The sequence below is a fragment of the Oryzias latipes genome, chromosome 8 (genome assembly GCF_002234675.1).
Source record: "Oryzias latipes chromosome 8, ASM223467v1".
NCBI classification, from domain to species: domain Eukaryota; kingdom Metazoa; phylum Chordata; class Actinopteri; order Beloniformes; family Adrianichthyidae; genus Oryzias; species Oryzias latipes.
In genome coordinates this window covers 11,220,545-11,244,416 of record NC_019866.2, presented here as the reverse complement: position 1 = coordinate 11,244,416, position 23,872 = coordinate 11,220,545, and the positions used below count along the sequence as shown (strand labels likewise).

General features: G+C 40.5%; 2 protein-coding genes across 5 annotated transcripts; both read right to left on the bottom strand.

Annotated features, from left to right (window-relative positions):
* Window positions 1–1,294: 1,294 nt before the first annotated feature.
* On the bottom strand, window positions 1,295–12,276 carry srl (sarcalumenin). Of its 2 annotated transcripts, XM_004071430.3 has the most exons (7): window positions 12,154–12,276; window positions 6,392–6,484; window positions 5,374–5,469; window positions 4,835–4,870; window positions 3,430–3,546; window positions 3,104–3,337; window positions 1,295–3,028 (listed from the first exon to the last, which is right to left on the bottom strand). In XM_004071430.3, the coding sequence occupies exons 1-7, from the start codon at window positions 12,260–12,262 to the stop codon at window positions 2,217–2,219; spliced, it is 1,497 nt and encodes a 498-aa protein (XP_004071478.2). In that variant the 5' UTR covers window positions 12,263–12,276; the 3' UTR covers window positions 1,295–2,216. The 2 variants fall into 2 exon arrangements, with proteins under 2 accessions (XP_004071478.2, XP_004071479.2); XM_004071431.3 differs by lacking the exon at window positions 4,835–4,870.
* A 1,721-nt stretch (window positions 12,277–13,997) lies between these two features.
* On the bottom strand, window positions 13,998–21,537 carry LOC101175405 (transcription factor AP-4). Of its 3 annotated transcripts, none has more exons than XM_004071429.4 (7): window positions 21,144–21,537; window positions 18,639–18,804; window positions 18,461–18,559; window positions 18,177–18,347; window positions 17,942–18,091; window positions 16,598–16,762; window positions 13,998–16,510 (listed from the first exon to the last, which is right to left on the bottom strand). In XM_004071429.4, exons 1-7 carry the CDS (start codon window positions 21,230–21,232, stop codon window positions 16,358–16,360), a joined length of 993 nt encoding a protein of 330 aa, XP_004071477.1. In that variant the 5' UTR covers window positions 21,233–21,537; the 3' UTR covers window positions 13,998–16,357. The 3 variants fall into 3 exon arrangements, with proteins under 3 accessions (XP_004071477.1, XP_011476481.1, XP_020560964.1); XM_011478179.3 differs by having other exon boundaries at window positions 17,942–18,070; window positions 21,144–21,536; XM_020705305.2 differs by lacking the exon at window positions 21,144–21,537 and adding an exon at window positions 19,453–19,739.
* Between the last annotated feature and the right edge of the window lie 2,335 nt (window positions 21,538–23,872).

Here is a 23,872-nt window from a genome sequence, read left to right as displayed (position 1 = left end):
TCGCAGCCTTCACCTCTCACACACCTCCCAACTTCAAGTCACGACAAATTGCAGGTGCATTGCAGATATCACACATAAACAGGCTTCCCACAGCAGAACTGAGCCCCTTAGTTCTCAGAGATCAACCTCAGGGCCTTGTATGTTTCAATGTAAGCTGGTGCAATTAAAAACACTTGACATGCTTTTGCATGTAAGGTGTGCAGATAAAGATGCTTTATCTGTACAGTCAGGTTTCTACATGTGAGTGATCGTATCTAGCTTTAGGTTTCTGAATACTTTTTGGAAGAATAACAACAGATCTTTAGTGCCTCGGTCCAATTGACATCTTTATTTTTGTTAATCAGGATTCCCAAAAAAATTGGGTTAATTAGTAATGTAGTCCAAAAGGAAAACGCCTATTACTTGATGGCATACGCATCCAGTATTCAAAATCTAATTTACATTAATGATGCCTGAGCATTTTCTAAGCTAAACATTATAGATTTCTTTTATGTTGAACATTGTGAAGCATCTTTCCGTTTTGTTTTTTTTGCACACCTCCCTCTAGTGGAAAATATCTGTACCTACAGTGTAAACGTGCCATAAACCCAGTGGAGCACCGGAAGAGAAGAAAAAAAGAAGCTTGCTTTGGGTTGGCAGCTCATCACACTTCTGTCCTTCAACTCTCTGCAGGCAAGATGGCTGATGGGTAAAAAATAAATAATGTGCTAGTTTGTTTATTTTTTCATTCTATATGTGTTCAGCTTCTTGTTTGTTTTTGAATCTTGACAAAGATGATGTAATGATTTAAGCTTTTCATTTAAGGAAACATGTTTAAAAAGAACCAGGGACCTAAAAGTAATAAAAAATGAGGCTACTAATATCTTGTCTGCAGTTTTCTTTGTCATAAACCATGACACATTCTTTCTTTAAGAACACTTGTAGCTCTATAGTATCACACTCTATGGTATCACATCCCATCCAGGTCTGTTTTTGCAGTTAATCAATATTGGAAGCATTACCTCTTCCTCCAATTTTTGTAAACTAAAGAAATCACTGGATCACAATCTTACAGAAATTTTTTGAAATACATTTTTTTGTGTATTCTGTTCACCTACACATCCCACTTTAGGGCCCATTTGAACTTTACACAGCAAGTAATCAATACGTGTCTTTCCAGCCTGCAGCAGAATAGGCTGAATTAATGGATTCTGCTGGAACAAAGATACACCCATCACTGTTTCTTTCATGGATGTTGGAGAAAAAAAAGGGTTGGAGAGAGTCTGAATGAAAAAAAAACATTCCGAGGACAGCATTGAATTTCTGCCAAAACCTGGCAAATTTATAGACTTATACAAACGAACAGTTAAGAAGTGAAGAACTAATAGCTTTTGACCTTTAAACTCTAACCTCTGCTTATTTCACAGGTTGTCAACAACCAAGACTGACAGACATTAAAGCTCAGAGATTAAAGGTCTCATTTGTTACAGGGAAGCATTGAATCAGACAGACTGAAAAAGGGAAATGTTTGTGATTTTAAAATAAATAGACATGCATCTGATGTGATATTTAACATGCAAAAATGAGAGGAAAACGAAAATAAGAACAAAAAGCAAAATAGACTGGATGATCAGCCCAATACACAAGCTTTTGTATAGCACCCACAAAGAGACAGCTGCAGGAACAGCTTCAGGAAGCTCGTGGAATTGGCCTGCTGTAATGCAATTCTTTTCATTTTACAACACAGATTTCTGTTTCAACTTCCTGTTTCATTCACATGCAAGGGAGCAGGCATTTAAATATTTTCAGTCTTAGGATTTACTTTTTTTTTGTATATCTTTTTGTTTTTGCCACGCTCTCTCCAAGTCACTAATCCTCAAATTCACAGTCCCAGACAGTCCAAAGGGGTCGAGCAAAAGGGGGAAAGGTGAGTGTGTGGCTTAACAGAACTCTGTGATCAGTGGCTTGTTCTTATTTCATCAGCACTTGTATCCTCAAGCTGCCATATCAAATCCTCCCCCGCCCCTCGATCTCTATTATTTCTACTGTCCCCAAATGCACCATCCCATTTTTTTTTCTCCTGAGGGGAAAACAAACAAACAAACAAACACAACCAATCGTTGCTCTCTTCTCCTCAGCAATACAAGCATTCTGACAAAAGTGGGGATGGCTTCTGCCAAACCCATCTTTTCACCATTTTCTGTTTCCGCACTTTCCTCCACTCTTTGCTCTGCTCCTCAGTTCTTTCTGTAACGGTTCTTTGGCTTTTCCCCGCAGCCGGTGACCTCGCAGGATGACAGGCCCGGCTGCTTGCCAGAGTTAATGCTGCTCAGAAGAGCAGGAAGCTCTGTGGTGATGGCTTTCTCAATCTTATCCAACAGACAGCCTCCGATGTAGGAGCACTGAGCAGACAGGGGCTTGAAGCTGGTGATGGGGTTGATACCAAAGAAGTCACGGTAAGCATCTCGGTTGGGCAGGTCAAACTTGCTGACGTTGGTCTTGGCTAGAATGGATTTAAAAATGTAGAATTTATCCGGATCGTCTACAATTTCCTGAAAGACCAGCTCGGGGTCACTGAAGAAACTCATCTTCTCTTTAAAGGTCTGGACATAGCGGTCGACCAACAAGCCATGGATGCGCACACGTATGCCGTGCTGGCGGATGAAGGCGATCTTGTTCTCCATCCGGTTCTCGATCACCTGGTTGAGATCTTCCAGGAGGGAGATCTCTTCTCGTTTGAAGAGCTCCCTGCTGGTGTCAGGTGCGTAATCATAAGGCCAGAAGGAACTGACATAAACGCGGGGAGGTTCTGTCACGTTGATGAGAGGAGCTAAGCTCCAAAACAGTGCTCCGTAAACTCTCATTAGGTCTTGGGTGGCCAGATTGTCAGCCTTGTTGAGGATGATGCGGATCTGTGATTCGCGACCCTTGAGTTGCTTGAAGAGCATCTCCAACTCCAGACCCACGTCCAGTTTTGTGGGATCAAACACCACAAAGATCAGGTCGGCACGGTCAATGAACCACTGGCAAACATCATTGAAGGGGTAGCCTGTGGAGACAGACACAGAGGTGTCACTTTGCTTTTATTTCTGCCTCTGCAGCGGGATGAATCTCTGTCTCACACCTCGTTCCTGCTGCTTGCGGTTCTCAATGATTCCTGGCGTGTCCACAAACGTCACACGCTCCAGCAGCTTGTGGGGCATCTCAATGCCAATCAACTTTTCCAAGAAGTTTTGGCCAAACTTCTCCAGGGGGGAGAAGGAGCGGGAGCTGTCTGCTGCCATGACAATTCCCTCAACGGAGCGGATCTTCTCCCCGTGCATGATAACAGTAAACTCAGAGGTAGTAGGCTCTGCTCCTACAGAACACGGTATAGCAAATACAGAAGCAACATGTCAGTGTGCAGAGGAACGTGTGAAGATTTTAGTGACAATATGAGCTTTATCATACCTGTGTAGAGCTGATAGGGGCTGTCATGCAAGCCCAGGAGGTAATTAATCATGGAGGACTTTCCTACACTCCAGGGTCCCAGGAACAACACCATGGGTTTAGAGGTAATCTCTCCATCTGGGATTAAAACAGATTAAAACCTTAGCCTTGTTTGGAAAAATCAAAGAGGAAGAAGATGACATTAAAACTTTAATTTAAAGAGAAAAATTTAGGATACCAAACAAAAATACATTTTTATGGCTATATCATATTACGTTATTGTATAATTGACATAAATGTCAAGTTAGGGCTGTTAAAGTGAAGAAAATGGCTGAAGGTTTCACTGTTAGCAAATATAAGGATCAAGAATTATTATTTAAAGACAAGAATACAGGATTTGTACAATAAACATGGGAGCCATTCCTGTGACATGACCTACAGATAAAGCCTCTATTAACCCTTTCATGCCTGACTTTATTTCCTATTAAATAAAAAGAATCTTAAATCATTTTCCTGTTCAAGATCATTGATTTAATGGTACATTGGGCTTTAGCGACATTGCAAAATATTTTGTGCTAAAAAAATATTCACTTTGTGAACAATGAAATTATGTAAAATTCTTTGGATTTTGTATTTAACTTTAGCTAATGTTTACAGTGTTCTGCCGCTAAATAAAAAAAATATCATAGAGAAACTGATATTTAGCAGGAAAAAAGCAGCAACTTTTGTAAGTTTAAGATCCTACATCATAAAAACTCAAAGAGCTGCAAAAAAATGCCCGACAATATTGTTAGTCATGCAAAACAAAAAACAAGAAATGCACAGTCCTCAGAGCAAAAGAACTGCTCTTTCTAACAGATTTTGAGTGAAGATGGTAAAGGGGTGGGAGGGACACAGGTTCTAATATGAATGTGGCTGAATGTGGTGGAAGATTATTACAAAAATAAAATCTAAAACTTTAAAGGAAACTTTACTTTTAACTGAACATGGATCACCCAATCCCACCTCTGGACTCTCTCTGGACTGCTGCGTTCTTTGTTAACGCCACAAGCTGCATGCAACCCCTCCACAGTTTCAATTTACATAATGCACCAGTTAGCCAATTGATATATACAATGCTTCCAGAATTATGTAAAAAAAAAATACTGAGCTCATTTGGACCCAAACCAGTCCAGTCAAGTTTATCTAAATTTTGGTTCTTCTGAATAACAATCTTTTTTAAATTGACAGTTTTCTGTGGACCAAAGCTTCCGCTCATGAATCACTGAGATGACCAACCAATCCAGCCTGATTGGCATCTCAAAGTGAAGCACGTTAGAAGATTCAGCATCAACAGAAAAGCAAAAGGGTGGAAAATGAAGGGTGACAGGAAGGGGCTTAGCACTTCAGGCAGTGCCATGCAAAGGTAAGCCCTGTCCACACCCACCTGTGGCTGAGTCCCCCAGGGTTCGTCCGGGGTATGCTGTTAGATGAGGGAAGTGGAGGGGGGTGGGATGAAAGGAGGACAGGGGAGAAGTGAAGGGGAAGGAGGCAGTGAGACTTCTACAAGCATTAAGGAGGGGAAGAGTGTCACTGTACATGAATGAGTGGGGGATCATGGATGTATAGTCCCATATTTGACCTACAAACTGTCAAACATATTTGCAGAAATGTTGTGCACGGATGGCCACAAGAGGGCGACATTTGTCATTTTTGTGGAAGTTTTAGATATTCTCTGAGCTGTTAATGAGAACAAAACACAGTAAAATACCACTTTGGGTATCATTTAAATTAGGACTTAAAATAGCTTTTTACTATAATAGCTAAGCAACAGAAATGTATTTTTGAAAGATGAGAAGTCAGATCTCTGTTGTGCATTGTTGAAAAATGGAAAGATGGCACGCAAACAATACAAACAAACAAGAAAACCCACACAAAAGAACCAAATGAAGCAAAGTAGAGCAGCAGAAAAGGCTTCTGGCATACCTGAAATCTCGTGCTGCCTCAGCTCATTGTACTTGTAGGCTTGCTCCATCGGCTTGATGGATGTGTGGTAGATCTTTCGCAACGTCTGTATAGCCGCTGAACAACAGCAAAAATAAACCAGCTAGTTAATAAGAAGAGTTTAGGAACTTTGCATACTTGTTACTACTTTCCATTTTAAATGTTAAATATTATTGTGATCAAATATCACTTTTTTCCCCCATTTTTGTTTTGCTGGCTTAACAATTGAGACTTCAGTTCACCTAATCTTTCTTAGTTTTCTGACTTGTGATTTTCACCAATCCACCACGGTTCCTATCAAAGTGTGGTTCTTTGTTCTGCTGTCATGTTTTTTTGTGTACTGCTGCTTTGTATTTGATTTGAGGGAAGAATTCCTTACTGGAAAGTTCCCCTGAGAACGTTCCTTATTGATTTTACAGACTCTGCTCCATCTTTTCTGATAAAAAAAAACCCTGAAAAAAACAAAACAAACAAACTTAAATTGTCTTGTTTGGACTGTTTTCGGTCATTAACTTGACTGTTAATGATTGACATCAAGTCATTTTCCAAACTTGTTTTGTTCTTTTTGGGGTCAAGTGTTGCTGGAGCTGGTGTCTCGCTCTTTGGCGAGGGCAGGTCACTCGCATTCACACCTAGGGGCAATTTAAATTAACCACTTACGGTGGGAGGAAACCTGAGTTCCTGGAGAAAACCTACACATGCAAGGGGAGAACATACAAGTTGCACACAGACAGGAGCCCCATTGGTGCTTTCCCCAGGCAGGACTTGAGCTAGGACCTGTCTGGCTGTGAGGGCAAGACAGGTTTGTTCAGATCAAATTTTGACAGGAATATTTTAATAATCCCATATTCATTGTTTCATTTGTAAAAGAAAGAGCATATGTTAAAGTAGAATAAAGATGATGCACATTTCCATGCCTGTCAAAAGCAATTATTACAAAAAGCTTTACAAAAAAAGAAAATTAAAAAAAGGAATTAAATGTATTATTGCTTTTCCTCACCTGCATAGTCTGATGCCTTCTCTTCAGTTGCAAGCCGCAGCGTCTCATCAATATGAGATGTATCTCTTAAGACAGAGGTGTGGTCTTCCTCCTCTAAAAACAACACCAACGCAATTTCAAATCTTTGATGCAATGAGTGATCAAGAAAAAAAAGTACAAAGCAATCAAAGAAATCAAAGACAGTTTAGGAGTTAAATGCCCATTGGAGAACTTTGAAGCTACTCAGATAAAGTCAATACTGCAAAGGTAGCCAACCACTTATACATGAATGGAGTTCAATACAGCTTTAATGCTAAATAAAACACAAATTATAGAAAAGAATATGACTAACAGAGTGGATTTTTTATTTCTTCCCATTTTTAGTAAAATAAAAAAAATTGATTAATTATTTTGTAACTAAGCTACTGCAATGCAAAAAACTAGACCAAAAACATAGCTGCAAAAAATTTCATAATTACTTGTCTTCATTTTAACTTTTTTTTGGGATTTGAGAACTGTTGCTCCGTCCATCAGTTTAAATTTACAATGTAAACAATAATCTCAACCTTCAACATATAATATGCATCTTTTACTGTTACCTTGCAGTCTTTTTTCAGAATAGAAGTTTCATGCATCAAGTACTTTTTTTTAAAGTTGCACACGATTGACCCTGCACAGGGAGCAAATATTCTAAATGGACAGCCTTCCTCAGTGACATGTCAGCATGTAAACAGAGTGGCTGAGGATTGACCCCCCAACTTTATTTATGGTCAGCACACTAGACACCCCCCCCTGAGTGTCTAAATGCAGTCCTGTCAGTGATTATTTCTGCATCAGTCATCATCCATTAATCATAATGTGGAAAAAAATGCCAGCAATTGATGAACTAATTGATTAGTGGGGTTGACTTTTGTTTCATTCCATGAGATAAAACAGGAGGCAGAGAGAATGAGTGAGAACATGCTGGTTCACTTGTAAGCGTATTGGATTACTTTGATCACAGCTGGTGGCACAATCAGCTCTTAATTTAGACAACAAATGCTGAAAGCAGGCAGACAAAGACATGTGTTTGGCAGCACCATGTGCTTTGTGTCAACAGCAGAGAGAAATGTGGCAGGGGCAGGGACTTCCCCACTTTCACTAAGACGGATTCAGATCTAAACTGAGTGATCCATTCACTAGTGTCTACATGAGATAATAATGAGGAGCCCTCTGTCTGTTCTTGTCTATATTTACCTGCCTATCAAAGTGTCACTGTCCTTGTGTGTCCAGGATTCAGACAAACCAGGTCCCAGTATTGCATATCGGAGGTTTTAGTGTTCTTTGTAGCTGATGCTTACAGAGAATTGGTCAATACTTTCAACATATCTTAATTTAAAAGGGATATAAAAGAGTATTTCAGGCTATTTGAAGTTCATGCCATGATGTAGAGATGTTTTGGCATTAACAAAGTAAGATTATTGCTTTTGATTGTCCTGAGTGTCCTGCTTGTGATGATTTGGGGGCTTCTTAGTGAAACTGTTTTAGGATATACTGAAAAAATACATCCAATTGAAGTGGTTCTTCAAAGATTCAGCCCAAATATCTCCTACATCTTTTTTTCTCATTTGAGCCACCCTCAAATAAATCCTGATGGATGGGACGCGCTTTGAAACCAAATCTAGACTTTATAATTGATGTTTGGCTCCCAGCAAGTTATGTAAAGTTTGATGTACTGCTTTATCTCTATAAAAGACAGCATAAAAGCATTCACTGCTGCAGAGTGGTCCAGTTTTAGTATGTGACTGCTGTAGAAATGTGGTCATGGTGCTTATTTTAAACTGCCAGGCATAACGTGAAGGAATGGAGAGCAGAGTAAAAGACGTTCAAATTTTATAAAACTTATGTTTTTAAAATATCTTTTTTATATCTGCTTCTTTATGGCTAAGGAGTTGTTCTCATTGTTGCAGGTTTATGTTACAATCATTTAATAACCAATGGAAGAAGAAAGTAATTTAATACTTTCAATTACAACAGCTTTAACACTAGATCTGAGATTCAAAGCCATAAGAATGAAAATTTGTGAACAGAAAAGGTAAAGCTATACGTTGTGTTATACTGTGCAGTGATTTGGAGCACCCACTGGACCAAAGCCAGAACTCTTAATGACTTCTACTGTTTCAGACCAACAGTTGGAATGGCTCATGGATTTGACAGAAATAGCGGTGCTGTAAATAACTAGCAAAATCCTAAATTCTTTGTTTGTTTGTTTACAAGCATCATTTACTTTAACTTTTGACTGATATGAAACAGTTAAAGCCCGCACAGGTCGATAATGTGGCAACATATTGGCCTATAAAAAGACAAATATTTCAGAACACATCAGTGCAAGAACAAGAAAAGGTTAATGGGAAAATTGAAAAACGTGTTCTATTCGTGTCAAAATTCTCCTAAACAGTAAAGAACTGCCAAATAATAAAAGGTTAAAACAGAACTTTTAGAATAAAAACGAACCAAATTAATCAAAGGAAAAACGCATAAAAATGTTTTTATTGAAGGGTCAGGTTAGTGTGAAGTCATCCATCAGAAGACTGAGGGGTTGCTTGTTCTCTAAAGTGGTTTCTGGCAGACCTGTTTTCATTCTGTCACAGCCAAAGCCAAAACGCACTCCAGCTTCTGTGTCTTCACTCTAAAGAGTTGTATCTTTTGGCACAGGCGTCTTGAACGAGCCGCGCTGCTGCTGTGAACTTGTTATCACCCTCCAGTCCCCGGTAAAGGCTCTGAATCGGAGCTTTTGCAAAGATCAGAGAGCTAATGTTCCCACTCTGTGGCAGAGCATGGCGCTCAAATTAACCCTCCAAGTGCCAGTAGAGCCAAAATCGTCATGCAATGTGACCGCACAGATCTCACTGCTTCACAGCTCGCCTTCAGTTTGGAGCATCACGCACTCAGTATGTGCAAATTCCCTATGACAAATCAGACACACCATTTCTTACCAGCAGTGGAGCAGGCATTTCTTTGCTATGTAGTCCAGTTTATGGACTGTTTAGTCATCAAAATCAAGTAACACATCATTGCATCAAGTTAAGCTAGTTCAATTAAATCAGATTAAATGAGGTTAGACCACTTAACCCCTGCTAACTTGAGCTGCAGGGGATTCAGATCATTTTAGTTAAAGGTCAAGAGGTTATTGAAGTGATTTTATTCAAATCAGATTAATTAGAGAGATTGCATGAGGTTTCATTTGATAAAAACATAGTTTATATTAAAAAAAAACAACAATGCAAATTCATTGCTTCACTAGGTAACTAACAAATATTTATATATTTTTTAAAAGGGTCTAGTTTAGGCGTCATCGATGGCAACAGGTGGGACGGCCTGAGAAGCAAGTGCTCCCCCACAGTCAGAAATAGTCCTACAATGGGTCAGAAGATGGATAGAGAAGGAGGCAGAATGACTGCTGCCTATTTTAAGGTTTGGAGTGTTAGTCTGTAGTCAGACTCAGGGACATCCACATCCCCATAGATTGTCTTCCATTAACAGGAATTAAAAACTGAAATGAATGAGCTCAATGCTTCCTGTGTTGTAGGAAAAGTTGAATTTCTTTTGCATTGCAAAACCAACTCTTCAAAACTTTTCATTCTGACTGCAAAACATATTTGAGAGTAGAGGCAATTTCCACTGATGTGTTGATCCTTTTGCCTGTTAGGGTGTCAGAAAGGACATCAGGTGCCCTTGGGGCCGAAGGGAGTCTTAAAGAGATGTGTATATTAAAGCAGTTGTCTATGACTGGTGTCCCCCCCCCCCCCCCCCCCCCAACCCTCTAGGACAACAAAAAAACATGGGGGTGTCCCAGACATGCTGCACGCTGTCAGATTCACGCCAAGATTTTGGAAGGGTTCAATCTCCCCTCATCACTGCACTGAGGGCGGATAGTATTGCATACAACTATAAATGCACCGTTTAAGAGGAAGCACAAGGAAGGATATTAATATCTGTTTATTTAAAGGAGTAAAATAACAACTCATGCATTTGATTAAAATGCTTTTTTTATGAGAGCTCTTAAAAATGTTATGATATTGACAGTTTTTAACAGGTTTCCACAAGGTAAAATAAGACAAGGAACATTAAAGTTATCACCAAAGTCAACTTTTTTATGTATACATTATTTGCAGGCTTTTTTTTTGACTCAACAAATGTCGTTAAATTGTCTGGTTTGTAAGGTTTTAATGTGTTTTGTGAGGCTTTATGTCTAAAAACTGAGTCCCATTGCAGAAGCTCATATGATTCAGTCACCTGCAGAGCAGCAGTCACTCATCTCTCTGATTTTCCTGCAGGATGTGCAACAACAATGCACCTCACACTAGCAGCTCAGCATCCACAATCTCAGAGAACTCATGAAGGAACAGGGACTGGGAAATTCTCTTCATAATAAGACAGTTAGAATTAAATTAATGAATCATGAGAAAAAGATGTTTACCAAAAAACACGCTCCAGCTGTGTCACTTTTTTTTTTAAATAAACGATATGATTCTGTAAAGTTGGACTGCTGAACCAATGACCTAAAGGCCAAGGCAGCAACGAGAAAACAAGTTTTTAATTAGCCTCAAAAGATGTATTCACGCCACCAAAATGGATAAGAAATCACGATATTTTCAAGAGTAAAATAAATATTTTGGGATCAAGAAAAGTATCACAGAAAATATTATTGTTTTATATCAAAAAATGACCGAGAAAGTTAAATAAACTACCATAAAAATGTTGGTTTATAGGATGAAACTTTCAGACTCAATGCTTGAGAGAATTCTGGTTGTCCCTTTATCATCCTGTAACAATCTCATTCAATTCAATGCATAAGTTTAGTAGACTTTGTTTAGAACAGGTGGAGACTGAGGCACCCTGAAAAATACCTGCACAGGTGTCTGAAAACATGTGGGACCCCCCCCCCACACACACAAACACCACCACTCCCGCCAAGAAAATACATGTCCCTAAAAGGCCAACTGCTGGGAATAAATTGCGATTGTGACAGTGCAGAGTGACAGCAGCTGTGCAGCATATCTAACACAGAGCATGATGCTGGGCGGGGTGAAGAGTCTGAAAAGGGTGTGGGGGGTGGGGGTGGGGTGTACTATAGTGCGCAGTGTTAGGTTTCAGGAGGCTTTCCAATCTTAGACACCTGACAGAAGCCCGTATTATGGAAGCCTGGTTACGGACTGTGGAGCTGAACGCCACCCCAAGGACAGGCAGGGGTGACAGACAAGGGTAACAATAACCGCCCAAGTGCCGGCCTGGAAACCACACCGCATTTTTAGAATGGGCAAACTGGGAGTAGTTATGAGCTCAACAGCACAGCAGGACTTTCACAAAGCAGGTTCCGACTAATTAAAGTCACGGTGATAAAGTTGACTATGATGGGGGTTTTTATGACATAAGAAAAAGGCTCAGCGGTGATCCAGGCTCCCACATGGCCGGCCTGTCCTTTCTGATCAGGCTAAGAGTTTCCATCAGCTGCTGCCCGGCTGCAGGACAGCTGACATGGAGTCAGGCTAAAACAGCTTTGACTTCTCCTGAGTAGACTCTGACCTGACGTAAGAAAAGTCTCTGAATGTAAAAAACCGTCCGCTTCTAGAATTGTTGTGAGACAAAAACCCAGTGAGTTCTGAGGAGATTTTAGTTAACACAACTATCTGGACATCATCAGCCTTCCATTCATTTGAAGCATTTGGACACAGGTGAGTAGTTTTCCAGCAGATCATTGGATCTTACATCTGGATTAACCAAAACACTTCTCTGAGTCTTACCTGCTGTGGCCTGCAATAGCAGCAGGGAGAGGAGACAGCAGATCCAGACTGTACCCTTCATGATGGCTGCCAGGAGAACTCCGGTGGTCAGACAGACTATATATACCATGGCAGGAAGGTTAAAGTGCACGCACAGGGAAGAGGCGGGGCACACGGAGGGCCAGCTGGACGAGGGACGAAGATATGCGTGTTCATGTTTAACAAGTGTGCAACAGAGTCTTTAAAGTGGACTTTTCTTTTTTTTCTTTTTGGAGAGGCTGCAGCTCCTTCTTAGCATCCATGCAAGACCTGATTCTGTCCACATCAACAATGCTTTAACAGTTTAATCGAATAAGTTGGTGGAGTTCACCTAAAATCCTATGTCTTGATTCAAGAGCCAAAAAGATTTAAATAATGATGGATTATAAGATAAAAATCGCATGAGAACAAGCCGATTCAGGGCAAGTGTAGAAGTCTGAAGCCTAAAGACCCCTGAGTCAGCCAAGAGCCTCTCACACAGCTGAGCGCTGGACGGATTATTGCTTTATCACACTCAAACAGACACTAAAAGCCGAACATAAGCTCACAGTTCCATGGGAATCAACATTTCAACTGTAGAAATAATCCCCCAAAATGGCAGGAATTTTACCCCGACCACATCCATCTGGGGAGGCACGTCCAAGCACCGCAGCATGCATGTTCATCCCCATACCAGCTTAATCCTTCACGCTCTTTACGGGTGGTTGAGCGGGATGATTTGAGTATTTCACTCTGTTATTTTTCGATTCACTTGCATGATTTTTTTTTAAATTACAGATGATGAACTTTGGTGGCTGTAATGGTCCGTTTAAAGTTCTTTTTGCATCTTTGACACTGTATTTTATTTCTTCGATGGAGCATTTAATCAAAAATCACTACTGACAAACAACATTGCTGAATTTTATTTTTTTTATAGTAAACTTCTTGATTGACATTTATGACCTGATTCAAACTGATTTTGAGGAAATTTCAGCTTCAGAGCATAAGATAGGAGAGGCTTTGAGGAAGAGGATTATAAAGAAGCACTGGTGATGAAGCAGCTGAGGGAGCTTATGATGCTGAGAAAACTGAAGTGGCTTCAAACATTTAAGAGAAGACAACAGCTAACTGGAAAGCTAAAAACCTATATAAAGACTTTGCTTTTAAGGAATTTAAAATGAATAAAAAGGGCAACCTGTCCCGAGTGTACCCAACCTTCACCCAACAGTAGCTGGGACAGGCTCCAGCAACTCCACCAATGCATCTTTATTTAAGCTTGCTTTTTGTGTTAAATCTTTAATTTGAGTTATTTTCAGAGTAAAGAGGATAAATAAAAGTTTTTAAGCTTCAAACTAGTTTTGTTGGACATTATTTGTACTTTGTCACATAAAAAACCTTTTTTTCAATCCAGTTATTAGATTGATGTGGATGTTGCTATGATGTATTTCTTTGTCAAATGTAGCTTATTTTACAACCAAACCTCACACCAAACACATAAAAACGTTTCAATTATTGAATTTATTGCCAAAATATAAAAAACGTTGAATGGCTCAGCATTGGGATGGGGCAAGATGCCAGCCACTATCACGGGTGTCATCTCTGACCGTCACAGAGAAAGTGGTCAGTCTTAATTTAGCAATGAGCTGCTAAGCAGAAGAGGAGGGGGGCTCTTCAACATATTTTCTCCAATCAGGAATAGACACATGTGCATCCAATTTGTTATTCGAGTTGCAGTGAAGATCAGGGAAATGCATCCGATTGGGTCAGCGTTCGCTCTGTAAAAGAAGCAACTTCACCCGTTAGAGTGACTATTGATTTGGCGGCGACAAGAGACACAAAAACCAGGGTTTAAAAAAAACAGTACAAACTTTATTATTCTGTCTTTACAAAGGCACAAGCCTCTTTATCCCCAAAACATCTTTTAAGAGAGAAAACAAAAAGCTTCTGGATGACCATGCAAATCGACAGGTCTAATAAAAAAAAAGAGGAAATAAAATGAGCAGCAAAAGATATTGACAATATATGAACAAAGACAGGATATAAGTCACATAGAAAAGATAGTAAACATGACAGGATATAGGACTGACATGGAGGGGGATAACACAGCTGTGCGGCTTTTATTCATAACTTCAAGAGCTTCAGCTGAAGAGATGCCCCTTAACTAATATGAAGAGGCATGCTCCACTTTATTACAGTAAGTGCTTTGTAATTTTAACCCCATTTGGTGATCCCCATGCGAATCTGGCAATCTGATATGTTCACTATAGGTTTTGGAACGCAAGATAAACAACAACAAAATGACGAACCTGTTCAGGGGTTAAAACGTTTTGATTTCAGGAGGCTTTGCAAAAAGACAGTTTTTCCCTCCATCCAGAAAACTCCCTCCTATCATTTAATTTCTCCTCTTCCAGTGCAGCCATTGTTGTTTGTAAAAGTAGTAACTGTGTTCAGTTTGAATGTGGGGGGTGAGTTTGGTATTAAATACTAGGGTGTGCCAAAATAAAAGCCCTCAAATGCTATTAAAAAAGCAACATCACAGAAAAAGTTCTATTCATGGAATGTTGACGTCTCGTTCTGTGAGATTTTTTTCCTTTCTGCCTTTGAAAGCTCACAGTGCATATTTATTTGATCAATTTCAACCAAAAACCCCAATTTAGATTGTGAGAATTTGTAACAGAAAACATGAGTTTAACCATGTCTACGAAACAATGGACTCTTAGGCAAACAAATAAGTGGACATTAGAAAAAAACTTGTGGGTAAATATGCATTTTAAGAAAGCCCAGGTTTTTATAAGTCCAATTTAAAAAGTAATAAGAAAAAAATGGTGGGTTTTCCAGTGGCCACTACGCATTGAAGTGTTCAGGGCTGTGTTAAGGCTGGCCTCACAGTGCCTCCCTGCACCCATGGGCTTTCAATAAGGCGAGCCACTGCCTTTCTCTTCTTTAAATCAACTGGGATTTCAGTCAACAAAGCACATTTGAAAAAGATTAAAAGGAAAAAAATCAGAAAATATACGTATTTAATTTGATTAATACACAAAAAATGCACAATATGACAGATGATCTACAAAGTAAAATGCATAGAACATGGGTAAAGTAGCTGATCCAGTCACCTCCATGCTAAACGAAAAACTTCACCGGGCATTTTCCTTATAGCTTCAGCAAACTCTGACTTTATACATGTCCCAAAATTTGTACAAAACAATACACTGATAGGGCCAAAAAAAACCAAAAAACTCCTATGATTGCAAACAAGTGATTGTATGTCAGTCATGGGCAGTAGACTTCCAGAGTCTAGAGCACCGCTGAGCTCTGCTGCTTCAGAAAAATCAAACTAACGTCTGCGTGGATGTTACTCACCAAAACTCACAGATTAGCTTTTTTTTTCTGCAAGTCCTGTGGCTTTTACACGCACCTGGGTTGGGGTCTCAATAAAGGTCAACGCAGTGAACTTTTGTCACAGGTCACGAGTAAATGGAAGAATGGGTGTAGTATACACCAAATGCGGGACTAACGGGAAGCCAGCCCAGAAAAACAAATAAAAAAACAGGTATTAGGAGATAAGTGCCCTCTCATCTGTGAGCCCAAGTTGAAAGTATCTGTTAACTGAACAAAATATGACAAAGTAGAGTAGATTAGAGTGAAAAAGGATCTCACAGTGTCCCTCCAAACAGCTCAGATGGGTCTCAGGCAGAAATATTTCAAAAAACATCTTTCTTAGTGAAAATGCTCTGATGCTGGGCCTGGTGGGGCACCACACCACCTGGCCGCCCATCCAGTCAGGTGAGGAAAAAAAAAAAAAGGCTTAGTAGTTAATGGAGATGTTTTGCAGACATTCAAATTCTTGTATCCAGTTGAACAGAGCTTTTCTAAATCGGTTAGCAAAGCAGTAACACTAAGAATCTTTCTACAGATCAACAGACAGACATGCGTTTGTTTATGTGAGAGCGCTGGGGTTACAGGTAAGCAAAGAAAGATGCCTGCATGGGAAAATCTATCTGGGCAGCTTATCACAGTTAAAACTTGCTGTCTATTGAAAGAGAAAAAAAGACTAAGATTGAGTGCTTCAGTCTGACTGCCGACCCTGCCAGTGTTCTTTTCGCAGGAATGCAGAGTTTGTAAGCATCCTGTAGCCGTAGTCTGCTTCTTCTGTTTTTGTGTGTGCGTGAATGAAAGTGTGGTACGCCAGACGACGTCAGGGGTGTACTCAAGGCAGTGTGCAGTCATCAGGGCCGTCGCTGTTGGAGGCCGTGTCTGAGCCTGCAGCGTCAGAGAGCACGCGTCCTGGGGTGACGATCACCGCCCTCCTCTGCTCCTCCTCGCAGCTTTTCCCCTGTGTGCCCTCGATGTGCTGAATAGCCTGAGGTTGACCAGGAGGATCACAGGTATGTCAGTGACAGTAGCGCCCTCTAGTGTTCACATGCTAAAATGACAAATAAAGTCTTACTTGGACAATGGTGTCCAGGTTCTGCCGAGACGTGGAGACTGAATTGATAACAGATGTTGGGCCCATGGTAACCACGGTAACGTGATGGGGTTGGGTTTGAACGGGTGCAGGGACGATGACTGTGGCGTGGTGTGTAGGTTCAGGTGGAGTAGAAGGGGCCAACACCTGACAAGAAGAAACAACTTAACATCCAATATGACATTTATTTGTCTCTACCCTGTTCACTTCGTTTTACCATCAGATTCCGTAAGAACCAGATTTTGGAGCAGCTGTTGGATTGAGGTTTTTCTTAACTGCTATAAAAGGTGCAGATCATTAGAAGACAGCCCAGCAGCTGTTAGTAATCCAAAAGGTCACGCCTGACTTCATCGTTATTAATCATTCAGTTAGGCACAAAAACTAATTTTCTAGTACGAGTCCCCGGCGGTGGTCTTGTGTCACGTCTGACTCATTTGAGGTAAAATCAAGCAAGGTGAGACATGGTGAACATGGAGTGGATGGACACAGGGTTCATGTGAATGAAAGGTGAGCCTGCAGAAACTGGACACTGCAGTAGGATGTGTAAACAGCTCGTTTCACGCGCTGTTAAAAGTGCCGTAGATGTTGACAGCTACACAGTTCTGCAATTAGCACAGATATTTAAAGACCTACTCCGATCAAAATTGTGTTTTTTTAACAAGTTCTTGTTTCATTTATCTCACAAAAAAAGCAACAGTAAAGACCACATATTAAGAAAATTCAGCTTAAATTGCTTTTTGATTATTTCTTTATTCAAATCATTGTAAATCAGGAGCAGACGGGAAAATGCAATTTGAAAAAGAGCTTATTTGTGACGTAAAAAAACGCCGGGTGGGCAAAAAAATCCCCACTGAGCATCCATGTGTCAATGTACATCTTCTGTTTCCTCGTCCAAGCTGGTACTGTCGAATTATTGCACTGATTATGTTAAGTTGGGGGTGTGAGGGGCTGTTAGCTAGCTTAGAGAGCGTGTAAAAAGATGGATCATAGGAATAGGAGACGGGCTTACTCCATGCCAACAGTCGCGCCCACAACTCAAAGACAAATTTCAAAAAACCTGCTTCCGCTCTGCACAAACTATGTCCTAGTAATCAACACCGATTTTTTTATTTTGGCTACAAAAAAGCATAATCATAATTAAAAGACCACCGGGAATGCTTTGAAAATAGTATGATGAAACCTTGGATGTTAAAGAAAATCATGGTTTATCTACTAAATGAATCCCCTCAATGCTCAGCACCTCTGTCTTGTGCAGAATTCTCAAGTAAATAGGCTGATTTATTGAAGGTTATCAACAGGTTTAAGTTTGAAGCCAGATGTTCTTACCTGAGGGCTATGGGCTGGTGTCACGTCCTTCTCCAGCTGTTTCTGTTGCTGCAGAAGCACCAGGCTTTGTGTTTGGGCCTGCTGCTCGTGGAACTGCTGGGCGATCGCCTTCAGTCTCTCTGGGTACAACTGAGCATCCAGAGAACGCATCTGTTATTTCCAACATCAGAAAACACACATCAGTGGACGCGCTTCTGAAAACAGGTCTGCGCTGCAAGCGCTTCGTCCGTGTTACCTGATCTTCAAATATCATCCTGAGTGAACGCTCCTTCTCCAGCTGCTGCCTCAGCTCTATCATCTCTCGCCTCAAGTCCTCAGTCTTCTCCTCCTCCAAAATGTCCGGTGAGCCAATCCCTTCATCTTTCTCCTCTGCACGCTTCCTCTTAGGGGAAGAACCACTAAACTCCTGCGACCAGAAATGAAATAGAGCATTTAGATGCAAACTCCAATCTGTAATAGCAGAAAACTGAAAGGCTTGGGAATGTCTTTGCATGCAGGCGGTATTTTAGGACAATCCACCTGTATGATTCGCTTCAGCTGACTGTTCTGCTGCAATAGCCGTGTCTTCTCCTGCTCCAACGTAAAAATGTACTCTGCTGTCTGCTGCAGGATGGCAGCCTGAAAACAAACACCACAGTTTGGTTGTAACAGCAAGTTGAGACGCTGACAGCTCCACAAGCTGTTGTTCACAGCTCACCTTGCTGAGCTTCTCTCCATCACTGTGTGGGATGAGTGTTTTGAGGGACTGGAATCCGGCATTAATGCTCTGCATGCGCCGACGCTCGTTACTGTTGGCGATCTCTCTGCGAATTCGCCTCTCTTGGTCCCGGGCTGTTTCTGGGGTCAGAGGAATGTTGGCCAGGCTGGAAGAAGGAATAAAGAACAAAGTTATTAATTGATATTGAAAGTTTTAAAAAATGTATAAAAAAAAGCCAGGATGGACTATTGTAAGGCTATTCATTGTATTTAATATCATCAATCAACTTTGATGAAAAATGTTGTGTGCATGAGTTGTTTTAGTTTTTAAATACCACCTAAACTTCATTTCAGATCTGAGGAGTAGTACTGAAAATTGTCGGAAAGGCCTTCCAGACCTTACCCAAGCGTGTCGTAACCCTTGTGCTATCCTAGGCACTTTAACGTTGGGAGTTGGGTCATCTAGACCCACTAGACAGTGCGCTGAACCTTTTTTCTTCAATGGTTTGTGATCTTCCCTGGTTTCCGTGGATTGCATTAAATCTCTCCACCTTTATCCACCTTTGTCATGGTAGGGAGAACATGTCAATGTAAGGGTGGGGTCATCTAAGGTAGCACAAGGGTTAAAGCAGCAAACATGTTGAAATCATGTGGATCGTGTCTTTCCAGGGAGGTCCGACATACAGCTTTGGGCATTCAAATAGGGTCATGCAAAGTTGATTAAACAGTTAAACTGTGGAGAAAAATCCTCCAATCCCACAAAGAAAGGATTGGAACGGTTTGAATGAAATATTCTAATTCCTCTATTAACCAACCTCAGGGACTATATTCTGCTGCACTCTTATCTGCAGTGACTCAGCTGCCTCAATGCAAACACAGGGAACAATTGTACGCACACAGATGTAAAAAACTGTATTTGAGTATGCTAAGTGTGCAACGATACAAACACATGCAGGAGTCCTGCACCAGCACATCCAATTAATTAATTCAGTCAGAACGAGAGAAAAAAAACTGGGCTTAGACACGTGTGATGGTAAAATTAGAGAAAAGTTTCAATGTACCAAACAAAGGGTCATAAAAGATACAATTTATATTACTTTTATTAAAAAAATGAAACACTTTTGAAAAAATGTGTTAAATTTGTCACAAGATGACTACTTTCGGAAATTTTTGTGACCAAATAGTGATACCAGTCAGGGCAGTATTCAAATGTAATTAAACTTTATTTATTTATTTTATCTAAAAAACGAAAATATTTAGGAAAAATTCAAGGAAAGGATAAAGACTACAGTTTGGTGCTTTGAAATACCCTTTGTAATTACAAATGTTGAGATAACATTAATAGTCAAAACCCACCGCATCATTGTTCAAGTACAAATGGCACAAATTATAAATATAACGTGTATAAATTTATCCCCCCCCCCCCCCCCCGGTCTTTTGGCAAATCTCCGCACGGGTACTTCACGGATTGAAAATAAAAGACTCCATTACCCACAATTCCCGCGCTCTGCCAGCAACAGCTAAAGATCCCTCCGCCTCCCTCTACACACTGGGCTGCGGACGTATCGACGGGCCTTCCGCGACATACACACCCCCTTATTAATAACACCAGTTTTAATTTTCATGCCTCCCCGCGAACGACAAATGCCCTTTGCCGGACGCATGTGGGGGGAAATCTGTCTTTGAAGGCCTTCAATAGTGCCCGTTCTCAGGAATGTTCCCCACAACCTCCCGCTCCGAGCAGACTTTTCTTGTCCTCCGCCATTACAACAATGCGGCAGGCAGCATGGCAGAGGTAGTTACGGGATGAAAAAAGACGCAGTGGAGGCAGCGAACAGGACGCGCTGCTACACAAACTCAATCACCACCTATTAAAGTAACAAGGCCGTAACAAGAATTGCCAATTTGCACTAAAAGAGCGGGCAGTAGTCTAGGAATCATAACGATACCAACGGCAAACCCTTCACTTTTAGCTGAAGCCACAAGCATGGCCGCACTACCCACAATAACTTCGGCTTGCTTGGAGCGAAACTGGCAACCGCCACGACGAGGGCGTCGTAAATCAGCACTTTCCGACAACAATGCGGTCGCTGGTCCAATATCTCGTGTTTGTAGGATACACCAGCACATTTAGGCGGCACTAAAAGATTATTAGAGGGTAAATAAATAGTTGAGGGATGCGCTCTAGAGGGGAGTAGCAGCGTGGTGTGCACGAACCACGTGGTTAATGTTTGTTAGCTACAAAATACTTCGATTTCAGTGGTAAACGCGCAAAATTATTCCACATAAGGGACACTTAAATCAGGGCGAGAACCTCCAGGTGTCCGGCGAGATGATAATCCCTGCTTTTGAAACACATTCACCCCCTCGTGTCCCCGGGAGAGGGTCGTATACACAATAACACATCAGATCAGGCACGTTGCCCAGCCCTAACAACATGGCTAAGTGCGCGCACTATCTTCACGCGTACAAAAAAATAAATAATTTGAAGCGCATGTGTACACACCTGCAGAGACCACCAATCACCTCCTTCTCCGTTTTCCGAAAATGTTGCAGCGAGGGCACCTTCTGAGCTGGTACCATGAAATACTCCATGCTCCCTTCTCGCCAGTTTGGTCCCCCCCTCCCCCGGTAAAAAATAAAATAAAATTATATAGTATCCTTTGAAAAAAAAAAGCAAAACGCTGGGAAGAAAAAATAGTCCCCCGCCGGTATAGTCAAAAGACAAATCCCTGGTCGGACTGATACACTTCTTTGAGGTTGCTGAGAGTTGTAATGTTACTCGACTTCCAGCTGATGGGGTTCCCTCGTTGTGTGTGTGGCGCTCTACATCTCTTTTTCTCGCTCCCTCCCCCTTGCTTTCTCCCCCTGCATGGCCGTGTGTGTAGATGTGTGTGTGCGCGCAGCTGATCGGATGGCTTTCAAGGCGGGAAACAGCTGGTAGGAGTCACACACCGCACTAGAAAAAAAAGCTCCTTCCGCAGAGAGGGGGGACTGCGTGTAAACAAAGGACTATTTATCGCACTAACGCCGCGTGAAGAACGCACGCGCGTTATGAAAAATGAATAAACGTTGTTTTAATAGACTAATAGATACATCATATTTATGACTAAATGCTTTCATGGACATTTGTTTTTCTTTTTACACGTTTTTCTTTTTCCACGGTTTAAATCCTTTAGAGGAAATTAAATTTTGGTGAAATAAGTTTGATCTTTTCATAATTACTCATTAATGTGCGGTAGAAATGACTTTGAGTGTCACCTGCGCCCTGATTACGCCGTTAGAGCGGGACCACGCAGGGGCGGACACTCGAACAGCTGCGATAATCGAACAACAGAGATCAGCTGACGAGCTGGCGGCGCCGCGCGCGGCAGGGGGAGGGGTTTCGGGGGACAAGCCGGCGGCACACGCAGCACACGCATGTACTTCACCATTTTGGCTGCGAAGAGTCATTAAAATCTAATTGAGCGAATGTGTGTGTGTGATGCAGCGGCGCGCCCTCGGCGCAGGCTCAAGATGGGAGCTGAGAATTTCGAGCGGCATCCGGAAACGTGAACGCAGCAGCAGCTGCTGCAGAAATACGAAGGCGTTTACGTCAGAGAAGGACTTTCAGGCATAATAATGTAGGAAAGGCACCCTTAATGGTATTAATAAAAACATAGAAAACACAGTAAATGTTTTATTCTTCGAGAAATTTGACTCAGAATAATAAAAAGTAATTTCTGTAATCAAAACTAAGAAGGTAAAATAATTAAAAAAAAGGAAGAAATTCGATAAACTGTTAGGTTACATGGTGCCTCACGAGATTTGTAGCTTTTATAGAATTCTAAACACATCAGTCTTATATCACACATCAACATGAATCTTTTTTGTGGGTAAGATGAAAAAGAATGAACATAGGTCAGCTGCAGGGTGCATGGATAATGTTTACACTTAAATAAAGGCAAACACATTTTAAAATCCGTAAACCATTTATAAGTACAGTTTAGTGAAGATAGTCACAACATGACTATCCTGCCAAGATTTAAATTACTACTACTACTACTATTAATAATAATAATAACAATGTAATTCTACCTTTAAAGAGACGTTCTGATGATGTTATGATGTTCTGTCATCCAAATCTTTGCAATATGAATAAAGATGTGTTTTTCAACTTTTAAGTTGCTTTTCATTTCCTCATTAAAGATAGTCTTTCTGGAGAAAGCAATAATAGAATAGAATATCTTCATTTCTACAGCCCTTCTCACAGAAATAATCACAAAGGTAGTAAATATTAACAAGGCCTGCTAAAAGTACTACTGAATGAAAAGTTAAAAACATAGTAAAACAAGGACCATAGTGCTTAATAAATAACAATAAGCCTCTTTTTTAATCAATAAAAGACTCAAATCTAAACCACAAATGAAGACCATTTTTTTCTTGGCAAGTTTTAAACAAAAATAGGATTGACTGCTTATTTTGGTGTCATGGTAAATTGATGCTTAAAATATTTGTTTGCTATAATCAATTGTTTGTTTTCGGAATGTTTTCTTTTTCCTTAATGAACTAATTATTAAAAAACTTCAAAACTCGGGCATTTGTGATCAGAGGCAGTTTAACGCCCTCTAGCGGTGCCGTTGAAAAGCTGTGGGAGGGACATGGAACTATAAAGCTGCTGTGCACACTTCCATTGATAACAGATTTAATAGTTCAGAACAAGGATGTTGTTTTTGTGGAGTTCCCCCTAAATGCTTTAGTTCTTCTTCCTCTCCTGCTATAGAGCAGAAGTTTATACACATGTAAACTATCTTACATAGTTTAAAGCAGAAAATCATCTCAATAGATGCCTTGTATACAATTCTACCTTTTTTGAAATGATTGGAGATATCCCCCTGATTTCCTTGTTTACTCAAGTTTGCTTGATTTTCACGTTGGAAATGAAAAGAAATGAACAAACAGACGTGAATTGAAAAGAAAACACCTAGCAGCTAAAGTTATAATTAAAATCTGTTCAGGTGGATACGAGTTTTTTGTGGTTCGCACTTTTAAATAGGCACTAAGCATAAAGAGGGAAGTAATAACAGCAGAATAAATATAACAATGTAATTCTGTTTCAGAAAGTTTTACTCCTTTAGATAAATAAAAACAATAAAAGATAATGTGGCTTTTTTTGCAAAAGGATAGATGTTTTCTTTTTTTTTAAGTTCTATCATTTTCAAGTTCACTGCTGTTATGCAACCTGACTTCACCAAT